The following is a 24,674-nucleotide window of genomic DNA, read 5'->3' on the forward strand; positions in this document are numbered from 1 at the left end:
TTCCAAAGTGACATTTTTACCCTTCATGGGTAATTTATCTCCAAAAATTCTTGAGATTTTCAAAAAAAGGCCGAAAATTAGAAGATAGGTCAATTTAGGTGGCCAATCCTATTTTCGATGCGTTTCATTCCATATTCCTTTCAAAATGTTGATTTTTCCCTTTTTTTAGCAAATCGTTCCTAGATTTTCTCAAAATTACGATTTTGCCCCTCATGGGCAAATCGTGTCCAAATCATTCATGTTTACCCTCCGAGCTGTGATTGATTGTTCTCTAAGACAATAGGGCTTTACTAGGAATGCCATGTTGATTTGATGCAATTTATCTAAATGATTTGATTTCTTGATTTGTGCACTTTTTTTTTTACCGATTGTGTTTGTTAGGATAATTATTCCCATATGCATGAACTTCTAGATTTAGGATTCGTACCCCACTCATCTGCATGAAATGTGAGGTTAGAAAATTCATTCAGTTTAGGTATCAAAAGAGAGTCAATTAAGGCAATTGGCGTAACTAAGTCCCCGAACCCTCTTCTCTTGTTCTCGTAGATTCGAATAGAAACTCTTGATTAATCGATAGGGTTTTCCAATCATACCCTCCAAGAAATGAGTGGTGGCGACTCTGAGACATGCACATGTATTACATGTCACTAGACCAAACTAAAAAGTCAACTCAACTATATCTTCCATTGTGATTTGGGCAATGGGCATTGGGAGGGGCCCGCGTTCGAGATCCACAGACAGCTAGATCGAAAGATGACCCATTAGCCCTCGCACTCTTGAGATTGGGCTTGAGGAGGGTCGCGACACTAGGGACCAAAGATCGATGATCGATGAGCGATGATCGATGATCGGTGGCTAGTGGATGGCGAATGATGGTAGGGATGTGAGAGAGGCAACCCATAGATGGCGGTCGGCAACTAACAAGCGGCCATGGGCGGATGAAGATCAAAGACTAACGACCTAGGGTTGGCTGATGGTGATTGGGATGTGAGAGAGGTGATCGGCAGTCAACAAACAACGACCGACGACTAGCGACGGGAACACGAGAGAGAGGAATTGAGTAATGACAAGAATTTTTATTTCCCTTTCTGTTCGAGAAAATAAAAGTAAACATTTTCTACCTCTCATTTTTGTAAACCTATTTCTAGGCCATTTTTTTTTAGACATAGAAAAAGGAAATTGCATTGCCAAATGGATTTTTATTATAAACTTGTTTTCCGGAACTAAAAAATAGAAAAATTGAGAAATAGAATTGTTGTCATTCACATCCTAACTAATCGTTTAAAAAAAAAACTGACATTTAAGTAATCTAAAAAAAACTTTTTGCATTAAAAAGAGTGTTGTACACAAACTGTCTCCAGTATTAAAATTGCAATTAGCTTCTCTGACGATAATGGCCACATAACTTGTCCCTACTAATAAAATCGAAAAACTACTTTTGGTTAAAAAGATTTTGTGGTAGAGTCAAATTCAACGAAACAAAGATAACATTATTGAAGTGATCGCAATTACGAACGCGCATATATCCTCTGTCCTCGAAATTATATTTTCGATTTCAGTTGCCTTTCGATATCATTGAAGCAGCTTATTGAAACTTGAACTTCTCCTTTTGGGACGTAGTGGGAGAGCTAGGTCAGTTGTATTGTTATCACATGTTAAGTTCCCACTCCATTAACTGTTTTGTGAAGCAATTCATTCATAGAAATTGGAGAGAATTGTAGTTGGAGAGATGGGCTAGGAAATCAATAGCATTGGCTCTGATACTATATTAAAAAGTGAAACACAAAAGTTAATTCGTGGAAAGAAACCATATAAATAGAAAAAACATATATGACCCGTTGTTAAGCGATGTTGGATAATACTTCAACATTAGGGTCGCAATCCTTTAAGTTGTTTAGCGAAATAATTCATTTATAGATTTCAAAAAGGGCAAAAAATAATTCACACTATCATACTTTATTAGGAAAATTTTAATTAAGGGTCTAAAATGCACCTATTTTCTTAAATAAAGATTTGAAGTGAATCTTTTTTCAAAAAAGGGCCTGAAGTGATTAAATAATTTAAAAAAAAAAGCCTAACTAAAGGGCATTTTCTTCCTTTATTTATTTTTTATACTTTTATACTTTTTTTCCTTTCTTTTATTCATTTTTTCTTTTATCTTCTTTCTATTTCCTCCTCCCTCCCCTTCCCATCTCCTTCGCCATTGCCCTCTCCGTTGCCACCTACCAGTCTTGCGTCCCCCTCTCCCCAGCGTCACCGCCAACCACTATGGCCCCGGGATAGGCCCACCTCCTGGAGCATGTCGGCCCTGATTGTCAAATCCGCCGTGCTGGCGGGGAGCCATCGAATTGGGACCAGTACCCAACCGCGTCGCACGATTAACATGATGGAGCATTGTCGGCATAAACGGCAGGCTGGGTTCAGAAAAATTCAAGGCGGAATTTCGCAACCCTTGAAACCAAAAGCTTTCCCATACTGAAGTCTGGCAATTTGCCAAAATTAATATACACACCAGAACAAAAAATGAATGAATGATTTTGGACACCCAAAAAGGGCAAGAACAGAACAACAAATATTCAGCGATAAGTGATACCCGCACTGATCTTGACGAAGATCAAACCCTCAGCTTCAAGTTCAGTTCCTCCTCCGACCACTTCTTCGATGACTACATCGAAAATCCCATCCATCATGAGCCCGACTACCCGGTCCCTGGTTCTCTCGCCTCATTCCAGGCCCCACCGAAGAAGCTCCCGAAGCTCCGCGCCGCACTCCACCTCTTCAGCAAGAAGTGTTCCAAGTGCCATGCCATGCGTAGAACGCACCTGGTTGGGACGCTCTTTGGTGACAGGCGAGGCTATTAAAGATATCACCGTCTACTCTAGAATCTTCAATAGCGTGACTCTTCGTATGATTGTCGATAGACTTTGCGGATTTCGACAGACGTCTATCGACGCACGTGTTTAGTGTCATTATTACTTTGTAGTTTTCTAGAGTCATTATTTGTTGTGTGTCTCGAGAGTCTTTTAGTATTCCGATGTGTAATTATTGCTATGTATCCGGACGGGTTTTTTTATGTACCTAGGGTGTATGTCGGGAGTCTTGTCTTTTCGCCTATATAAAGGCGAGTCTTGTAATCGTTTCTGCAAGGTGAAAGTAATGTGAATACAGTAAATTGTAGAGTCCATCTCCTCCCTTGAACACTTCTCTTGTGTGAAGAGAACCTTTCACCTTCGATAAGTCTTCGATCATCTTGAGGATCGAGACGTGCTTTGCAACTCTGAGATTCAACATTTGGTATCGGAGCGCGATTACCGGGGACCGTGAATCAAGTCTTTCGGAGTGTGGTTCGTGAAGACGGTGGTTAGCGACCATTGTTCGTGTGCAAGCGGTCGAGGACCGGAGTACATCGAAGTTCTGCCGGAGTACGATCGGGGACTGTGATCAATTGATTGGGACCAAGCCGGACACTTTTCTGCAATCGGATGGCAGACGTATCAAGTTCGACGAATGGTATTGAGAAGCTGAACAATTCCAATTATAATAATTGGAGTACCCGCATGCAGTTTTATTTGCGGGGTCAAGATTTGTGGGATATTGTTGGCGGCAGCAACACCACGGCACCCACTAATGATGGTGATCTGAGGAGATGGAACATCAAAGCGGGTAAGGCTCTTTACGCTCTTGCTGTGACTGTTGAAGATGACTTGTTGCAGCATATAAAGAGTGCGCATACTCCCAAGGAGGCATGGGATAACTTGGCAGCGTTGTTCGCGAGGTCGAATGATGCCAAGTTGCAAAGGTTGGAGAACGAGCTGCTGTCGATGTCACAACAAAATATGACGGTGAGTCAGTATTTCTCCAAAGTTAAGTCTATTTGTGACGAAATTTCGAAGCTAGATCCAAATAATGCCATCTCCGAAACGAGAATGAGAAGGATTATTATTCACGGGTTAAAGCCGGAGTATAATGGTATTGTTACGGCTACTCGTGGATGGGCAACACAACCAACGTTGATCGAACCGGAGAATATCTTGGCCAACCAAGAAACTTTAGATAATCAAATGTCTAAGGTTTCGATGAAGGGAGATGAGAGTGCCCTCTTCGGTGATAAGAGAGGGTTCAAGGGCCGGAGGAGAATCGGTGCTGACAATAGAGATGACAAGCCGGGAAAAAGTCATGTCAAAAGGCAAAAGCAGCCAGCTCGTGGAGAATGGAAAAAGCGCCCTGGAGAGATGAGCCTTCGATCGGGAGGATCTTGGCAGAATCGTTATGGGAATGACAAAAGGCGTAGTGGACGATGTTGCGTACGTGGCAAAGAAGGTCATTTTGCCAGAGATTGTCGAACAAAGAGAGTTGAAGGAAATGTCGCAGCATCATCGAAGAGGAGTGATTTCGATGACAATGTGAAATGGGATTTTCATGCGTCTGTTGCAACGGAGGTGCAAGACGAGCTCGTTGCCTCGTCCATTGCCGAGTCGAACCATTCGATGACTTTAATCACTGTAAGTGATAAGTCGATTAATTATGATGTTGACTGGATTGTTGATTCGGGGTGTTCGAATCACATGACCGGAGATCAAGGCAAGCTGTCGAATACGCTGGATTATACCGGTGGACGTGTAGTCATTACTGCAGACGGCTCGAGGTTGCCAATTTCTCATATTGGTGACACGGTGATAACTCCTCGACTCAATTCACAGCAAGTTGAATTGAAAAATGTGTATCACGTGCCGGGAATGAAGAAAAATTTATTGTATGTGTCCCAGCTCACGGACTCGGGTAATTATGTTATATTCGGTCCACGAGATGTTAAGGTGTACCGAAGTGTGAAGCCCACTAGTCGACCAATTATGGAGGGACGTCGACCGGAGTCCGTTTACGTGATGTCCGCTCAAACGGCATACGTAAACAAAACTCGGAGGAATGATACACCTGATTTGTGGCATGCGCGGCTTGGGCATGTAAGTTATCACAAGTTGAAAGTGATAATGCAGAAGAATATGCTGAAGGGCCTTCCTCGGTTGGAAGTTCAAGAAGATGTGGTTTGTGCCGGATGCCGGCACGGAAAGGCACATCAGCTTCCTTACGAGGAATCATCATTCAAAGCTCGTACGCCTCTCGAGCTCATTCACTCGGATGTGTTTGGTCCGATAAAACAATCGTTTATTGGTGGATCAAAGTATATGATCACATTTATCGACGACTTCTCCAGGTATGTTTGGGTTGATTTTATGAAAGATAAATCTGAGGCATTTATCAAATTTAAGGAGTTTAAGGAGAAGGTAGAAAGTGATGTAGGCAAGAAGATTCTTTGTCTTCGTATCGATAATGGGGGAGAATATACTTCTAATGAATTCACGAAGTATTTGCTAGAGTGCAAGATACGTCGACGGTTTACGTGTCCGTATACGCCACAGCAAAATGGAGTTGCCGAAAGGAAGAATCGGCATCTAGTAGAGACATGCGGGAGCATGCTACATGCGAAGAATGTTCCACCCAAATTTTGGGCCGAGTGTATGAAGACAACGGCTCATGTGATTAACAGATTACCACAAGTAAGGCTTGGTTCTATGTCACCATACGAGAGGTTATGGAAGTGCAAGCCTGTGGTAAGTCATTTCAGAGTTTTTGGATGTGTATGTTATGCATTTGTGCAGTAACACCTTCGCAGCAAATTCGACAAGAAGGCGGTTCAATGTATCTTCGTGGGCTATGATGATCAACGAAAAGGGTGGAAGTGCTGTGATCCTACAACAGGGAGGTGTTATATTTCGAGGAATGTGGTGTTCGACGAATTATCGTCATGGTGGTCACCTCAAGCCGTCGAAGTGCCAGATTCACAGCATATCGAAGAAGAGTTTCAAGAAAGGTTGAGAGAATTCGATGGGGATCAGCCTATCGAAAAAGATGTCAAAAGGATGTCGAATCACAGTCACAAGATTCGACAAGTTCTTCCGGTGAGCATCGAATAGTAACAGAGGAATTTCGACCAAGTCGGGTAGAGGAACTCGAAGAAGAGGAGCCTCGACCCCGGAGATCACGGAGGCAGAGGAGGGCAAACCCCAAGTATGCCAATGCAGCGTTGATCGAAGATGTTGGCGCAGTGGAGCCGTCGACATATGAGGAAGCATCGAAGGATGCAGAGTGGAGAAAGGCCATGGAGGAAGAGATCCTCGCCCTAAAGAAGAATGAGACATGGGACTTGGTGCCGAAACCCGAAGAGGTACGTCCTATATCTTGCAAATGGGTTTATAAATTGAAAACTCGACCGGATGGGTCGATAGAGAGATGTAAAGCACGTTTAGTCGCTCGAGGTTTTTCGCAAAAGTATGGCGTTGATTATGAAGAAACCTTTAGCCCGGTGGCCAAAGTTACTACTGTTCGAGTTATGTTGGCACTTGCGGCAAGCAAGTCGTGGAATCTGTGGCAGATGGATGTGAAGAATGCCTTTCTTCATGGAGAGCTTGATCGAGAAATATACATGGAGCGATCGGATGGTTTCAAAAGCAAAAATCATCCAGAATATGTTTGCAAGCTCAAGAAAGCATTGTATGGCTTGAAGCAAGCTCCGAGAGCATGGTATGGGAAGATCGCAGAATTCTTATTGAGAAGCGGTTATTCTGTAGCCCCAGCAGATTCGAGCTTGTTCGTGAAGGCGGAAGATGGAAAGATAGCAACTGTGCTGGTGTATGTGGATGATCTCATCATTACCGGAGACGATGAAGATGAGATGTGTCGAATTAGAGCAAATCTCTCGGTCCGTTTTCGGATGAAGGAGCTTGGAGAGCTGAAGCACTTTCTGGGACTCGAGATTGATCGAACAAAGGAAGGATTATTCCTATGTCAACAGAAGTATGCACGAGATCTCTTGGAGAAGTTCGGGATGCTCGATTGCAAGCCAATATCTACTCCGTTGGATGGGAATGCAAAGCTGTGTGCAGATGAAGGTCGAGAGTTAGAAGATTCGACCACATACAAGCAACCGGTAGGTAGTCTAATTTACCTTACCATAACTCGCCTTGATATCGCTTTTGCAGTGGGAGTAGTAAGTCGATTTATGGAGAAGCCACGGAAGCCTCACTTGGATGCAGCCAAGCATATCCCGAGGTATGTAAAGAAGACGTTTGATTTTGGCCTTTTGTACAAAAAGGTCTCATCGAGTGAGTTGGTCGGTTATTGCGATGCCGACTTTACGGGAGATCAATACACAAGGCGCTCGACCACTGGATACTCGTTTAATCTTGGATCAGTAGTAGTATCCTGGTGCAGTAAAAGACAGCCAACCGTGTCTCTCGTCGACAACGAAGCTGAATACAGAGCAGCAGCAATGGCGGCTCAGGAGAGTACGTGGCTGGTGCAATTATTGGATGATCTTCATCAATCGATAGATTATTCGACAACATTGTTTTGTGATAATCTATCTGCTATAAGTTTGGCAGAAAATCCAGTTTTTCATGCTAGAACAAAGCATGTGGAAGTACACCATCATTTTCTGCGAGAGAAGGTCTTGCAGGGCGAGATCAAAATGAAGTACACCAAGACAGGTGATCAAGTGGCTGATATCTTCACCAAAGGTCTTGGAGCAGCAAAGTTCGATGAGTTTAGAACTCAGCTGGGTATGGTCGCAAGATCTGTTCTAAGAGAGAGTAGTCGGTGAGGGGGAGTATTGAAGATATCACCGTCTACTCTAGAATCTTCAATAGCGTGACTCTTCGTATGATTGTCGATAGACTTTTCGGATTTCGACGGACGTCTATCGACGCGCGTGTTTAGTGTCATTATTACTTTGTAGTTTTTTAGAGTCATTATTTGTTGTGTGTCTCGAGAGTCTTTTAGTATTCCGATGTGTAATTATTGCTATGTATCCGGACGGGTTTTTTTATGTACCTAGGGTGTATGTCAGGAGTCTTGTCTTTTCGCCTATATAAAGGCGAATCTTGTAATCGTTTCTGCAAGGTGAAAGTAATGTGAATATAGTAAATTGTAGAGTCCATCTCCTCCCTTGAACACTTCTCTTGTGTGAAGAGAACCTTTCACCTTCGATAAGTCTTCGATCATCTTGAGGATCGAGACGTGCTTTGCAACTCTGAGATTCAACAGAGGCCACGCCCACTTCGTGTTCTAGGACGACCCGAGTTCGGCCCCGGCCTTCTTGATCCGGATGGCGATGCCGACGACCGTCCTGGTGCATGAGATAGCGTCAGGCTCAGGGGTGGTGCAGATCGCCCTTGAGTGCGATAAGAAGGCGCCCACAGCGGACGTCGCCAAAAAGAGGAATAAAAAGTATAATGACAGGAAGCTCATAGACGAGGCGGTGTGGAGGACATACTGCAATGGAAAGAAGTGTGGCTACGCACTGCAGAGGGAGTGCGGGAAGGACGAGGACAAAGTGCTGAGCGCGCTGGAAGTGGTCTCGATGGGGGCGGGGGGTTTTGTCAGGCGATAATAGCGACGTGTCAGTTCCTTCATCGATCAGGGCTTGGAGATGGAGACCGCTTCCTTGGCATCGATGGCACAGCCCCCGGCCAGCGCGGCGCCTTGGACGGTCAGGGCCAACATGCACGGGGAGGTGGGCCTGTCCCCCGGGCAATGGTGGTCGGTGGCGGCGTCGGAAGGGAGGACGATGCAGGACTGGCAGGTGGCAATGGAGATGCGGACCGGAGGGGAGGGAAGAGGAAAAAGAAAAATTTAAAAATCAAAATAAAAAAAAGAAAAAATTAAGGACAAAAATAACTTTTGATTAAACTCTTTTTTGAAATGATTTAAGCACTTCAAACCCTTATTTAAAAAAATGGGTGTACTTCAAGCCCTTAATTGAAATTTTCCCCACTTTATGCTTAATGCTCAGATTGGAGATGACAATTGAAACATCAATACTGGAAACTTTGAAGGCCAGATCTCTATTTTCGGCGTTCATTCTGTTTCTTTTCTTCATTTTTCTTCTTACCTCTTCTTCGCGCTGTCTACTCCAACTAAGCTTAGTACTACTCCAATCATGTTCACGTCCGCCAATATACCACCGTCGTCAACCCATAACAACTTCGAAGTGCGATGACTGCATTTAACCTTTTTCACAAAGTATGGCTGCATTTTGATAGGTAAGTCGTCCACTTGGTTGCTGGCGCGTCAACTATTGGAAGGTATAAACTTAAGATCCAAGTCTAACCACCTGAATTTTTAAGTTCCAATCCTTATTGTCCAGCCACATTTTGCTTGAAAAATATGAGCAAAGTGGTTGGGCTCCATTTTTAAAAAACGAGTTATTATTGCTTTAGTCTTTAAGCTGTCATACAAACAATAATTGTCAACTTTCAACATTATGAACACTTTCCAAGTTACCAAAACTTATAAGGATATTATTTATTCTATTTGACAAAGGGTTAAATTCCAAACGCTTCCAATAACAAAAGGGCAAAGAAAGCAAACATAAAAGACACTGCCAAGAAATAAAAGTGGCGCCAAAGTGACAAATTATAAGAGTTGTACTAATTATGCCCTTTTCTGTCTTTTTATTATTTCAATATTCTTACGCTGACTGCTTTACCATGTGCAATCTTGTTAGTTTCACGCATCAAATTGGACCACCATTTTGCTGGCCTAAATCGATGGTGTACCTAACACTGGCATGCGATTTCTTCCTAATCAATTCCATTGTTGCAGCCAAAAAATGAAATGAGAATGCTGATTCCGATGTCTATTTCTTTCGAAATTCCACACCAATCTTATCCCCACCTTGATTTCCTTGTCAAATAGAAAGTATTGTCACATAATTAAGCGAGCCTTTAGGTTATTAGGATGTGGCTCATACTCTCCATCGAAAAGAAAGTACAGGGTCTCAAGACACCATAGGAACTTGATAGTTTGGGCCCGTATTTCATTGATAGTTTGGATTGAGTATATGAATAGCTACTGCTATTTATAATCTTTTTCGTTTAATTGAGTAAGGTAATGGGAGGTGAGATGTACTAATTATAATGGAATCATCTGCTGGATGTAGTTTTAATTTAACAGTGAAGTATGATAAATATTGTATCTCGATTTCTCTTTCTCACATTTCACTCTCTCTTTTGTTATATTTGTGTGCCGAAATTCACTTAGGTGTGATACGATCTCGGGAAGAGAAATCTCCATCACTAGTTTCATTAGGAGAAGAAAATCTTGATCCTGGTCTACTTCTAAGTCCCAGTCGGACTGTTCTGAGATGTGAGATGCGAGATGCTTTTCCATTCAGTTTTGCTAACAGAAGGAATGGTTTGAGAAGCTCATTAACTGCTGGAAACTAAACTTGTCAACACTGATTGTATCGATATGTTTGAAGCCAGTGTGATAGAATCAAGGACAGATGGCGGTGAAGGTGCTAGCAGTGCCGCCGACATTGGTGCTTGTGGTAACGACAATGTTGGGAGCGTAGTTATCGCGGCATAACAAAAAAGTGAAGTTAATATTACTTTGTTTGAGAATGACGGTGAAGGAAAATTGATGCAGTTCTTATAGTTTCTCCAAATTATTGCTCTTATTGAAATCTAGAGTTTGAGAAACAGGTGGAGAACATAGTACGCAAAAAAATTTGGAGACCCGACAGTAAATTGATGGAACACCTTGAAGACACAAAGTGATGTTCGCAATGAGATCATCCACCGTTGTCTAGTCCATGAAAATCCACTATATATTACACGACCCACCAAAAGGTTGTTCAATAGTACCAATTGAGGAGAGCAGAGAAAATCGACCCAAAAAATGGCGCTTAATAGCTCCCTGCTACTTTCACAGATTCTTTTCTTTTTCTTAGTCTCATCATCTTCATGGACATCTGCGACTTACACGATTCAACAGACCTTCTTTCGTTGCCTTTCGGCCAATTCCATGAACTCTGTTCCTCTTTCCTCGTATTACACCCCGAACAATGTCTCTTCCTTCATGTCCGTCCTCAATTCGACGGCGAACAACCTCCGGTACTTGCTCCCGACGGTGCCGAAGCCCATGATCATCTTCACCCCACTGTCTGAGGCCCATGTCCAGGCTGCCGTCCTCTGCTCGAGGCAGTTTGCGCTCACCATGCGCGTCAGGAGCGGGGGCCACGACTTTGAAGCGGTCTCCTACGTGTCCCAGATCGAGTACCCTTTCGTCGTGCTTGACCTGGCCAGACTCCGTGCCATTGAGGTGGACATCCCTCAGGGCACTGCGTGGGCCCAGGCTGGGGCCACGGTTGGGGAGGTCTATTACAGGATTGCTGAGAAGAGTAAGGTCCACGGGTTTCCGATGGGCGTGTGCACAAGCCTGGGCATCGGAGGCCACATCACCGGAGGGGCCTACGGTTCAATGATGAGGAAGTTTGGGCTGGGGGCGGACAACGTGCTCGATGTCCGAATGGTGGACGCCAAGGGGAAGATTCTTGACAGGAAGGCGATGGGAGAGGACCTGTTCTGGGCTCTCAGGGGTGGCGGCGGAGGCAATTTCGGCATAATCCTGGCTTGGAAGCTAAAATTGGTCAATGTGCCTGAGACTATGACTGTGTTCACAGTCACCAAGACCCTCGAACAAGGCGCGACAAAGCTCCTGTACAAATGGCAAAAGATAGCACCAAAGCTCGATGACAGGCTCTTCCTCAGAGTCATCATCCAGGCCTCAAGCGCCAACCCAACGGAGAACCGAACCGTGACAACCTCTTATATGGCGCTCTTCCTAGGAGAACCAGACACCCTCCTTTGGATCATGGGAAAGCACTTCCCTGAGTTAGGCCTGACCGCTGCCGAATGCATCAAGATGAGCTGGATCAGGTCGGTCCTGTATATGGCGGGGTACCCGAACAACACCACCCGGGAGGTCCTCCTCCAGGGGAAGTCCCTGTTCCGAACCTACTACAAGGCCAAGTCCGACTTCGTGAGGACCCCGATCCCTGAGAAGGGCCTCTTGGGCCTACGGGAGATATACTTCGAGGAGGAGCTCCCGTTCATGATATGGACCCCGTACGGCGGGGCAATGGCCCGGGTCCCCGAGTTGGCCACACCGTTTCCGCACCGGCATGGCACACTGTTCAAGATCCAGTATTTGGTGTCCTGGCAGGATGGGACCAAGAATATGGCCAGGCATATGAGCTGGATCAGGAAGCTGTATGACTACATGGGTCCTTATGTGTCCAAGAATCCTAGAGAGGCCTACGTGAATTACAGGGATCTTGATTTGGGCATGAACAAGAAAGGTGTCAACAACTTGATGGAGGCGAGTTCCTGGGGTTTGAAGTATTACAAGAGCAATTTCTACAGGTTGGTTCAGGTCAAGACCAAGCTTGACCCAGATAACTTCTTTAGGCACGAGCAGAGTATTCCTTCTCTTCCTGTGAAGAAAGGGAATTAGAGAGTATTGATTGGTAAGTGCAAGATATGATTGGACTTATTCAGAGTTCGATCCGATATCTTCCTGCTTAAGCTGTAAAAGACAAATTTTAATCCCTAAAAAGAACTTATATTGGCGTGTATGTTGCTTCCAAATGCTTAACCGATGTGGCAAAAAAGGTTGGCTGTCAAATATGAACTAATTGTTGATGTTTAGATCAGAGAGAAAATGTAATTACAGAAATACCCAACTATACATATAAATTACCGTCACGACATAAAATTAGGAAATTCTAGATTAACGGATTATTAAGTTAATTAGATTAGCTAACCCAATTCGGACTCTCCCAAATCCTACCGAATCGCAACTTAGGTTCAATTACATGCAAAATTTATTAATTTGGAGCTGCCACTAATCTTTTGTGGTAGGTAGATCAGAAACCTAAGTAAATTTTTCAGGAGAAAATACTTTATTTCATGCAAACAGGAGATTAAATGAATTCGGGGGCTTGGTTACACTAACTTTGCAATTAATGCCCTTTTGGTACCCGATTTTTATGAAAAATCCATAGTTTGATGATTTGAATTAAACTTTTTTTTGGATTTTCTCTTATAATGCAATGTAAATTCAATCCATCTATATGACAAGTGAGATGTAATGACATGGCAAAAATGCATGACAAGGCATGATGACATGGCAAATATGCATGACATGAAAAATATGATAATGCAAACTAAATTATATGCTATGCACTGTGAATGTTATTTGTCACGCCCCGATTCTTGAGTACGTAAAGTCCCTATCAATAAGCATCGGGTCATACGAGACGACGTCCCAATCACATCATCGACTCATACTTTTTATCTTTTTAATACTCACATGCGGAAACGTAAACTCCCATACAACAACAATACGCATGGATAGAAAAGCAGGATAACCAACCACAACAGTCAACTCAAGAAAAGGGGAGAATTCACTTTCAGTAGCAAATAATCTTTAACCTACAAAGTTAAACATATACAACCCCATGCTTTGGGGTGGCTCCTTAGAAAAACAAAAGATAGGTGGGCTGGGTCGGGGTTAAAGTCATATCTACTCCAAAAGATAGGTCACAACACCCTCATCCACACGTCTCCACGAACCTCCATTACCATGATCTTGAAAAAGGTTAACGATAACGGGGTGAGAAATAAATCTCAGCGAGTGAATGTCTAAACTCGGCTGGGACGTTGATTCGTTCGAGCCAGCCTAAACAATTCATAAAACTAGCAGTATAAGATCACTCACATGCAAGCATACCTCGCCTTGGATCACACGTAATGCAACACTTGACACGACTCAACGGTCGCAACAACCAAGGTAAACAACTAGAATAACCAATAGCTTGCATGCACAGAAAACCACACAAATTTGGGTTATTAATGGCCATTCGGCCTGGCACACTAGGCGGTTGGAGCCCAACATACTAGTTAGTTAGTGCACATCACACTAGTCAATTAGTGTTCTTTTAGCAGGACCAGACACGGTTCCATTTCTTTGGCAATGGCAACCGATAGACCGTGTGATTCCGAACGTCACAATACGGACTTATCGTGCATTCCTATAAGGAGCTTTAGTCCGTTATAAGCTACAACCAGCATCCGATCAACCCGGTGTTATGGATTGACGTGCATTCGACAAGTCGTGTAATTTCGATTGTCACGGCACTAGCTAGTCGAGAAACCATTATATGACCACACAAGCACATACGATAATCAGTCAATTCTTATATTTTGTATTTTGGTCGAATGCTCATATAGACGTGCTCAAAGACTTGGCCCATGACCATTTTCATGTTAAAACATGCGGTTTGGTTCTACACATGGTCATATGAATGCACAAATTGTCCACCAGACTTTGCATCTAATAACGGGTGATTAAATCTCGTATATATATAAGATGAGCGAACCTGGTAGAAAAGCACCTTGAGCACATTGAGGTAGACTTGTCAAGCCGATCGAGGAAATCCTAGAGGAAGAAAGAGTGCATCGTGCTACTAGGCTTAACGAGATGGGGCAGCAAGTGAGAAATTAGAACTTCTTTTGCTGCCGCACTGCTAAAGCTCCACTTGTGAATCCACCAGCTCAAGTTGCGAATGATGGACGCCGAGGCTCGAAATTGGTGGAGCAGTTCTTTAAGTTGAAACCGCCTAAGTTCGCTGGGAGTGGAGATCCCGAAGCTGCCATCTCTTGGATCGAGGAGTAGGAAAAGGCATTTGACCTAGCGAGGTGTATCGATGAGGATAAGGTCACCTTGGCTATCTATCAATTACAAGGGAATGCAAGTACATGGTTGAAAACTTCCAATGACAGAGTCTTTTTCGAGAGTATGGTCCCGACGTAGAATGCGTTCATGGAAACTTTTAATGGCAAGTACTTCTCGGATACCACGAGAGAATAGAAGATGGTCTAGTTCTTTTGCCTTCGCTGTAACCGGTTGATAATGGATCAGTATAAAGGCAAATTTGCTAAGTTGTCCAAGTACGCCCCAAGACCGGTTGAAGACCATGTGGATAGGGCAAGGAGGTTTAGAGATGAGCTGAAGCTCGAGATCAAAAGGATACTAGTGCCGTTCAATCTAAAGGATTATAATGACCTCGATGATAGAGCCTAGATGGTAGAGCAAGATCCGGTTGAAAGGGTTGTTGCTTCTAGATCACGATTTGCGCCCTTAAGTAGGTTTGATAAGCGGTAAGGAAAGAGGCCGATGAATGGCAATAGGCACCATATCCCACCTAGTCACCGAGGAGTGATCGGTAAGCCGATGTCTCATCGAGATGATGTCTGCTGCCTATGTCACCAAAGGCATGGGTCTACCTCGGTCTACCGCTAATCCGACCTCCGCAAGCCACCAGATATCGCTCGAGACCTCATCATGCCATCGCCACCCGGAGCTCATGCCACTAGCCCCCAAACCGAAGTAAACCGAGGACCCGAGAACCCCGAGCCGTGAGATTTGTAAAGTTTCGAAAGTCATAATCACCCATTTCATTGTCGCCCGAACTCATTAGGTTGTGAGTTAAACTCTTAAACCCCGATTAGGATGCTAATTGCGCTTAGGGTTAGCTAATTAGTTTGTTAGGGTGTTTAGGTAGTTCAATTACGGTCCGATTAGTTAGAAATATGGTTATGCTAAATGACCGTAATTGGTTAAGTTTGTTGGATTAGCTAGATCGTCCGTGGCTAATTGAGAATTAGAATTAATTGATTGTGATTGTTTGATCACGAGCGAGCGATAGATTAGAAGTGAATGTATGATCAATGGTCGATTGGATTTGAAGTTGATAGCGAAATCGATTAGCTTTGGTTGATTAATCGTCTCTTGAATTGGTTGATTGAATATCTCAATTGATTGTGGATTGTTATGGATGGCTGTTTTGGGGGCTAATCTCCTCGAACTACTCGAAAAGTCGATCGATTTAATTATGCATCCATGTGACCACTTGTGAGATCAAATTACATGTTTTAGCATGAAAACGGCTTTGGGCCAAGTCTTGAGCATGTGTGTATGAGCATTAGACTAAATTTGGGAAAAGAATTGGCTGGATGTCGAATTGCTTGAGTGGTCACATAATCGAGAATCTCGACAGTCATTGTCTTTTGATTGGTCCGTCCCGACAATCATTGTCTTCTGATTGTCGATTATACATCGATTATTCTCTTCTAGCTATTCATTTATCGGTCGCAGCTTGTGAAGTATCAAAGGCCTTATAGGGATTCTTGTTAGCCCGTCTTGTGTCGACAATCATTGTCTTCCGGTTGGTCGAACGGAGTCACATGGATTATTATAAGCCATTGCCGGAATTAAGGGACGATGCCTGGTCCTATTAGGGGAGCACTAACTGATTAGTGTGCTGGACCTAAGGGTCGTTTTTGATAATAAATTAACTATGTGTGGTGTCATGTGCATGCAAGTGGTGTGATGCTTTACCAATAAATTGATTGAATTGATTGTCATGTCATATATCCATCGCATTATGTGTGGCTTCCTGGCGGATAAGCTTGCATGTGGTTGAGATATCTGTTCCGTGATGATGTGATTGTTTGGTAGGATGTTCTAATCAATCAACGCCTTAGCTGGGTTTAGACATTAACTCACTGAAATTTATTTCTCATCACGTTGTCTCACTATTTCGAGTCCCAAGTGATGCAGCGTCCTGTTCGATTCAACGTCCCTACCGACTAGCATTTTTATATTATCTACCATGAGAAAGTGCCCTCGGGGCGGGTCCGGGAGCAGCATATCACTCAGATATAGGTCGATGAAGGGTTGCTGCACCTAGTGCTCCACCTCTTCAAAGCCCGATTTTTGAATGACCATGGTGTGCTCCATGGCCCACTACGAGGATTTGAGGGACTGCCTAACCCCCCTCTTGGGATCCCATGGACTTGGATATGTCGGATGGGGAGGTAGTGGACCCCGAGTCCGACATGGAGCCAGAGCCAGAGCCCTCTTTTGGCTAGGGTTTTAGGGCTTAGACATGATAGCCCTCTTTTTGGAACCCCATGGTTGCTAAGGCATGGGTAGTTGTGGGATTTTTTTTTTTTATATTTTTATAGATGAGGGTTAACCTTACTCGATCGTGTATCTTTTTGAGGTCCTAGAGAGCTGCCCCGAAGTATGAGATTGTATATGTTAGTTGGTAGCTCAGTAAGGTTAAGGATCATTTATTCTTGTCATGAAATAAAATCGTCTTTTGCCCGAATGACTGTTGTGTTTATCTCCCGCTTTACTATCCCTATGTGTTGGTTTGTCGGGAAGAGTTCATGTACCCCCATGCAACATAATCGAGTAGGTCGATAGTGTGCTTGGGACGCTATCCCTCGTGACCTAAAGGTATTTTAGTAGGATGTCGCAAGCTTGAGAGTTGGAGCGTGACTCAAGGACAGCGGCGTTGATGTCGGCCATTCTTTTTACGACCGATCGAGTAATGTGCGGAGGATCCATGATAAAATGTCTGCAAGGGATGATCATACGATGAGTACAGGGTGTGAAAGACATCGAGTTGATCCATGGCTAAACTAGATCGACGAATACCACTCAAACTTGACTCGTGACCCTGACCGGAAATTCCAGTTTCGTCAAATTTCAGAAAACAATTTGTGGAAAACCACCAGATGATCTAAATGGTGTAAAAATTTATGAGCTCGTAGCTAAAAGGATATTGAAAAACTTTCATTTTTGGTGATCGGGTTAGAGATGAACATATTAGCTCAGTGTAATGCATTTTCTCGAAAAATCATGTCTAGAAAGCTGCCTCGTCGGCCTTCTGTTAAATGAATGAATGACCCCTCTAAAATGTGAATTAAAATATGAAATTTTGCAACCAATTATTTGAAACATGAACCTACGACTTTCGTATTTTGTGATTTAGCATAGGAGGTCATTTACTAAGGATAATCCGCAAAATGGTTCTAGAATCTGAAAACGTACGAAATTCTAGCCTGCTCCTTTCCAGCTACTAATTCTATAGTAAATGGAAAACATATTGGATCTCCTTGAAAATGTTCGACGTGATAGCTTAAGATCTTGTGAAAATTTTTCATTTGAAGTATAAAAATTGAATCCAACTCAAAAGAGGTACAACAATTCGGACAATGGAGCGAGGTCAGTATTAAAACAAAATTGAATTATTGACTGAAAATATAATCAAAGGGTAACAAACCTAATATCCGATGAAAATTCCCTAACAAGAGGCCTAGGGAAGAAAAATAAACAAATAATAGACTCGAACGACCAATAGCCTATCACTTCGAGGGTCCGGCCACATTCTTTGATCTCTTAGCTTGGGGACCGGCTTGAGCCTAATAATCTTCTTTGCCATGGCGATCTCCTCATCCGCTTCGGCCAGCGACTGCCTAAGCTCAATGTTGACGAATTGGGACGGAGTAATGTTAGGGAGCTTTGGTTGCCATTCCTCAGGGACAGAGTGCTTTAGACGATATTCCTTGGCGAATTCGTAAGCCTCCTAAGCAAGTTCCAATGGCTTCCTCGAGAAGGAGAGTTGGTCGGTTGAGAAGTCACCCATAGGTAGCGGGTGGTGACGAATGCTTCTTCATGATTCGGGATGAGGTTCTCAAAGTTCAACAGGATTTGATTAGATGGTAAGGGAGAAGGCATCTTCTGAATGCATCCGAACTATCGGATGACTCGAGACAAATAGTACTCAGCTGCTCCAGTAAAACCCAAGAGAGGGACCGATTCAGACCGGCTAGAGGTAAGACGAGCCTTCTTACATTGGAGCCAACTAGTGTGCCATTGGAGGGACTTGGCGGATGGGTTCCTCACGAGTTTTAGCCATTCAGAATAATGATAATTAGGGCACTCACTTTGTTTCTCTCTAAAAATGACCAACGGGGGAGCAAAATTCCTCAATGTGTCAGTCCACACAAGGTTTTGACATTCCTTAACGTGGGACAGAAACCACACTTGCAAAGGTTCATCGGGGACTTACAAGACCTTATTTTTGGTCCGTTGAAATTTGTTCAAAGAAATGATGATTTCAGTCAAGATAGCATTTACAAAATTTCTCTCCTCACAGACTTGTTGGACAAAATGGGCCGGGTGAGGATGGATAGAATTTTTGTGATGAGGAAAATTGATCAATCCGGAAAATCCTAGTAAAAAGACTTTGCCCCTTTGCAAGGAACGGGCTTTGTTAAAACAATCAATGAGAAAAGTGAAAGAGCAATGCACATAATTTGCTTTTAAAACCCTTTGCACGACCGACAACTCAACCTTTAGATACTCGGCTAAAACTCTAGAGGCATCCTCCTTCAAGTATGGCCTAATAAGTTCATCGTCAAGAGACTTACTAATGAGCACGCTATACTCCTCCAAGGTAGGGGTGAGCTCGTGCTTACCAAGCGGGAAAGTGGCCGTCTGAGGAACCCAACAGTGAGCGAGAGCCCGAATCATCCCGATACGAACCTTAATATCCAACAATAAAATGAGCTTCCCCAGTCTGCTTTCCACATAATTTCGTGCAACCTAATCTAATTGGGGGAGCTAGTCGATCAAGTCTTCCTTAGTTATCTCCACGATACGAATGTTGCGGTGCCCCATGAAGTGATAGGTTGAAGTAATGACACCTTAATAGCCACGGATCGACTCAGGAAATGCGAGGCTAAAACATAATAAAAATTGGCTAAATAGAAAATTACAATCGAAAAGATGAAAATGCCACTAAAATCATAAAAAACGCCCGAAAACCCATCAAAATGACTCTGAAACGCTAAAAAATGACATCGATCACAGCAATGTAGTGAGTTTTGATCAGTGGCTGTTGATACCAAAATTTTGATTATTTATTTTTTAGTCGCTTATTTTGCATTAAAAAAATTAGGACTAATTTTAGATCTAAACAAAAATAATCAAATTAAATTTTTATTTTTTATTTTTTAGCACACATGCAACACATCCGCATTAATTCTGACTAATGGTGGATGGACTTAAATGAGCAATTTCTAAGTTTAATAGAATTCATTAGACTTAGCAAATTGAAAATTGGTCTAAGTTGAGAATCGCATTGAGTTTTGCTCGGATCAACCGAAGTCCACATTTTATTATCATAAAAGGCAAGGAAAAGACATGGCTAGGTCATACGTGGCCAAGCATCCAATGCAAGAGGGGAAAAATATATTTTCATGGTCAAAAGAGGAAAGAATCCAAGCAAATTGGGTAAAGATTTGATTCTTCAAGCCCAATCTTCTTCTGCATGTGAAGGGAGAAAAAACAAAGATATGTGTTCATGGCCTGAAAGATTTGCCCTATGGAGATTATGTATCCGACCATGCAAGGGTGTGATATTCATTGAAAAATATATCTTTATGTGAAGAAAGGAATTTCGGTCAAGGACGAAAAAGCAAAATTGTGATATTCTTTGAAGAAGCCCTAGCAATCCACTATATAAAGACGCATCACACACACATTCTGGCAGTCGGCAATTTTTCTGCTCACATACATAGCATTCACGTGAGAAAAGAGAGAGGGAGGGAGCTTGGCAGCTCAATGTTTGTGCTACTCCAATCACTGCTCAACCTTGCTGCTGTTTTGAGTCCTTTGTTACTGTTCAAAATCCCTGTTTACTGTTCAGAAGTCCCATGCTGCAGTTTGGCATCTCCACTTGATTGATCGAAGTCCCTGGCTGCTGTTTGGTGCCTTCGCTCGCTGTTCAGGATCCAAAAAACGCTGCTGTGTACACTGGTTTCAACTGCGATTTGATTCGAAAATCTTTGCTTCTGTTCAAGGATAATATACTGCTGTTCTGGACTTATTTTGCTGCTGTCCAGGGTCAAAAACAGCACTGTTTCAGTGGTTTTACTCATTGATTTGGTGCAGAGTTTTGCTCATCGTTTGCGCTCTTATTCCGCTTTGTTTTGTGCAATATCCTCACTGTTTCGAGCTATTTTCCTAGGTGAATTGGTGCTCAAGCGGTTGCTGTGAATCGAGCCTCCTCGTAGCTGCAAAACCACCCCGACGGAGCTCCTAGGCGTGCTCAATACTCCTTAGCTGATCGGTCTGACAGATTTGCTCACCAATATTTTTTGGCTCAAGCTTTGAATTAGGTAAATAAAAATTCTAATTTGTCGTATCTTAGAATTCGTTATCTATGTGATTGATTCCTTGCCTCAGTGATTTATTTTTGCTACATTTCAATCACTAATAATAGTCCGGGTTACAAGAGGTCATCAAATTGAAAGCCTGCATGAAAAATTAGGGTTTTACTCTTGATATTGCTAGATCCAAAATTCTAAACAAGTTTTGAATAAATTTCACTTTGTCTCATTTATCTTGATTGGTTTTGGACTATCTTGTATGTTCTAAAATTAATCGGGTAAGCTTAATTTTGACAAGCTGAGGATAGTAATATTCAATTGAGATTTGGTGGATCATTCATGGATAAGGATTGATCTTTGCTTATCAAATTTGAATTTTTTTGTATATCTCTTAGCTTGTGGATGATTGTGTATATCTTGAGGGCGTTTTCTCCCTAATTTGCAGCATATTTCTGGATATTTGATTTAAATTTAGGATAATTTGAATCCCAATTTTGTCTTTAAGATATTATGCACATCTTTTGGAATATTCAAGATTAGTTTATGGTCTGAATTAAAATCCTCTAAAATTTTGATCATATCTTTTAAAATTTGGATAGTTATTTGAAAATTATTTTCAAATATCAAAAGATAATTTTCCAATTTTAAAAGATATGAATATTCTTTGGGAATAGGGTCATTTGCCCTTTAAAAATCTTGGTAATCCCCAAGGGATTTTCGAAATTCATGTGCCCTTGATTGATTGATTTTCACTTCTATGTTTAGCATGTTTATTATTGCATATTGCTTACAATTTATTCTTATTGTCTTTGTTATAAAGTTTGAGCTTTGGTAAACAATATTGCCCATAACACATGCTCTCCAATTATGCATTGTCCATCCGAAAATGTACATTAAAGGCAACATTTGACTTCGATCTCGAAGTACGATCGTGCCCGTACGTGTGAATTAGATATCAAATCCTCGATCTCAAGGAGCGGATCGCTAATTCGTAAATAGAATTTCAAGGTTTGCTCTATGTATATAGGGATGACGGTAATTCTATAATATATTCACGTGCTAACCCTAATCTAGGGGGATGTTGTGAATAAAAATTGAAATTTAGGATTTAAAGGTGTTTTATGGGCAATATTGTTTACTTTTGTTCAAATTTCGTCATTTTTATGGCTTAAATAAATTCCTAAAAAATTCCAAAAAATGTCACGTTTTCTTAAGTTAAATCATGTTCTCTCGTACCTTTGTATGTAAAATAACGTCTAATAAAAATTGGAACTTTGAGGAATCAATTTCTTAAATTAATTTTGGCTGTCGCGATTGCCTCCCCAAAGTCATTCTGGGGACTATCCCATCCATCTTTGGTTTTTGGTTTGCGGGTTTCCCTACTTGTTTGCCCGCTTGTTTTTGTTTTCTGTTTCCCTGTACTAGCTTGTTGGCCATCTATGAATGGTCTTCTTCTTGGTGTATTTTGTGACCGGCTCACCGTTTGAACTCTCCATGTCACACTGTGTGCCATTTTGAGTTCATGGTTCTTGCGTCCGGTATCTTACGTACCTAGCTTTTTGAAAGATTAATACATACTTGCCTTACCAAAAAAAAAATTCTTAAATTGAATTGGATGTTATTTCACTTTAGGGTAGTCTTTCAATTTAATTTCTCATAAATCCGAAAATACAAAAAAAAAAAAAACCAAAGATGTCATTCATTTTGCTTTCCATATAGTTTGGTCTCCATTATCATATTTTCCATGTCATGCATATTTGCCACGTTATTATGCCATGTCATTACATCCCATATGTCATATAGTTAGATTGCATTAGCATTGCATTTAACAAAAGAAAATCCAAAAAAAAAAAAATTCAAATCATCAAACTAAGGATTTTTCATGGAAATTGGGTACCGAAAGGGCATTAATTGAAACGTTAATGTAACCAAGTCCCCGAATTCATTTAATCTCTGGTTCGCATGAAATAAAGTATTTTCTCCCGAATACTTTATTTAGGTTTCTAATCTACCTACCATAAAAGATTAGTGGTGACTCTAAATTAATAAGTCATGCATATAATTAAACCTAAGTTGCGACTCGGTAGGACTTGGGAAAGTCCGAATTAGGTTAGCTAATCTAATTAACCTAATAATCCGTTAACCTGGAAAACCAATTTTTAGTTCGCGACAGCTTGGTGACTCATTTGGGGAATTTATTATTTAAAATTTTGAAAAAATCATGAGGTTAAATGAATTTCTCAAAAAATAAAAGACTTTAGGGACTTTAATTTTCGAAAAAATGAATTAACTCTTTGATTTTCGAAAAAATAAAAAAATTCTGGTGGACTTAAGCCTAAGTGATTTTCATGTTGATTCTCCTTGATTGATGATTTGGATTTGTAATTGTTTGGTTTTTCCTTTGGTGTTAATTGTTATATTGATTTTCTGACTATCTAACCTTTGTTTTGGATGATTGATAGTTGTGTCATATTGCAATTTAATATCTTGGGTATCATAAATTCTTGTACATGAATTTTCATATTTTTTTTGCACTACACCATTTTCAAAACCTTAGTAAAATTTAGGAAGGTATCGAGATGAGGAATCTCCTTAGCCTCGATCACGAGGAATGGGTGACCCCATCTTCGATCCCGAGCTTTGGTATGGAGGATCACCCAACCTGGCTATAATCTCATAGCATGGAATGGACCCTTGACCTAAATGAAACTCTTAAAGGCCGAGCATTGACCAATCTAATTTGGTACGGTTTGCCTTTAAGATTTCGAACTTTTTAAAAAAAATCATAAAAAAGGCACACACCTGACACCCGTCACGTGCATGTCTATGTATTGTCATAATGTTGATGCGTAAGCTTTTTTATCCTTTTCATGCAAATTACTTATCCTCGTATGCTATTTCGATCGATCCATGGTAATTAGGTTGGTTGTGTCTTGATTTACTACTTCATGGAGCGCATGGAATGCAAGAACATCCGAACCGTTCCAATGCCCAAGAAGAGACTAGGCAGATGGTTTACTCAGCTAGACAGCATAGCTCGAGATTATGTGGAGCGTAGATTGGGGCGTTTGGCACACTTTTGCGAGATACGGGTCTGCACCGGGCTTATTCAGGCGATTGCTCATTTTTGGTGCCCCGAGACCTCGATGTTTGTATTTGGTAAGCATGAGCTTACCCCTATTTTAGAGGAATATAGTATGCTCATTGGAAAGTCTCTAGATCCTATTAGTCCATATATTGGTACTGATCTTCCACTCTTGCTTGCTGAATTTTTAAATGTTAGAATAGCTGAAGTTCAAAGAAATTTAAAAGCTAATTACGGGAATTGCTCATTCTCGTTCTTGACCGAATGTTTTAATCAGGCTATTTCATTGCAAAAAGGAAAAATTTTCTTGCTGGCTTTCTTTGGATTAGTAATCTTTCCACATTGTAAAAATTCGATTAACCCAAAGATAGCTTACTTCGTTCAACAAGTTTGTAAAGAGACAAATTTCGTCAACGCAATATTGACGGAAACTGTTATGTCTTTGAACAAGTATAAGCGAGATAAATGTGGTACTTTTAAAGGTTCGGCTGAGCTTTTGTAAATATGGTTCCTTTTTCATGTTAAAGGATGTAAAAATCTTGTAACAGTTGAAAAGCTCAGAAAATTTTCTCCCCCGATCATGGTTTTCAAAGAAAAATAGGATAAAATTCCAGATCACCATTTTTGTGAGTGGATAGGATTGCTAGAGGATCCGGAAC

The 24,674-nt window shown here is 41.7% G+C and overlaps 1 protein-coding gene across 2 annotated transcripts; it reads left to right on the forward strand.

The window, feature by feature from the left end:
* Positions 1-1,848: 1,848 nt before the first annotated feature.
* On the forward strand, positions 1,849-12,399 carry LOC115727124 (berberine bridge enzyme-like 13). 2 transcript variants are annotated; one of them, XM_048276590.1, is made up of 2 exons: positions 1,849-1,874; positions 10,752-12,399. In XM_048276590.1, exons 1-2 carry the CDS (start codon positions 1,849-1,851, stop codon positions 12,352-12,354), a joined length of 1,629 nt encoding a protein of 542 aa, XP_048132547.1. In that variant the 3' UTR covers positions 12,355-12,399. The 2 variants fall into 2 exon arrangements, with proteins under 2 accessions (XP_048132547.1, XP_030513144.1); XM_030657284.2 differs by lacking the exon at positions 1,849-1,874 and having other exon boundaries at positions 10,738-12,399.
* The last annotated feature ends 12,275 nt before the right edge of the window (positions 12,400-24,674 follow it).

The sequence above is a fragment of the Rhodamnia argentea genome, chromosome 3 (genome assembly GCF_020921035.1).
Source record: "Rhodamnia argentea isolate NSW1041297 chromosome 3, ASM2092103v1, whole genome shotgun sequence".
Taxonomy (NCBI): domain Eukaryota; kingdom Viridiplantae; phylum Streptophyta; class Magnoliopsida; order Myrtales; family Myrtaceae; genus Rhodamnia; species Rhodamnia argentea.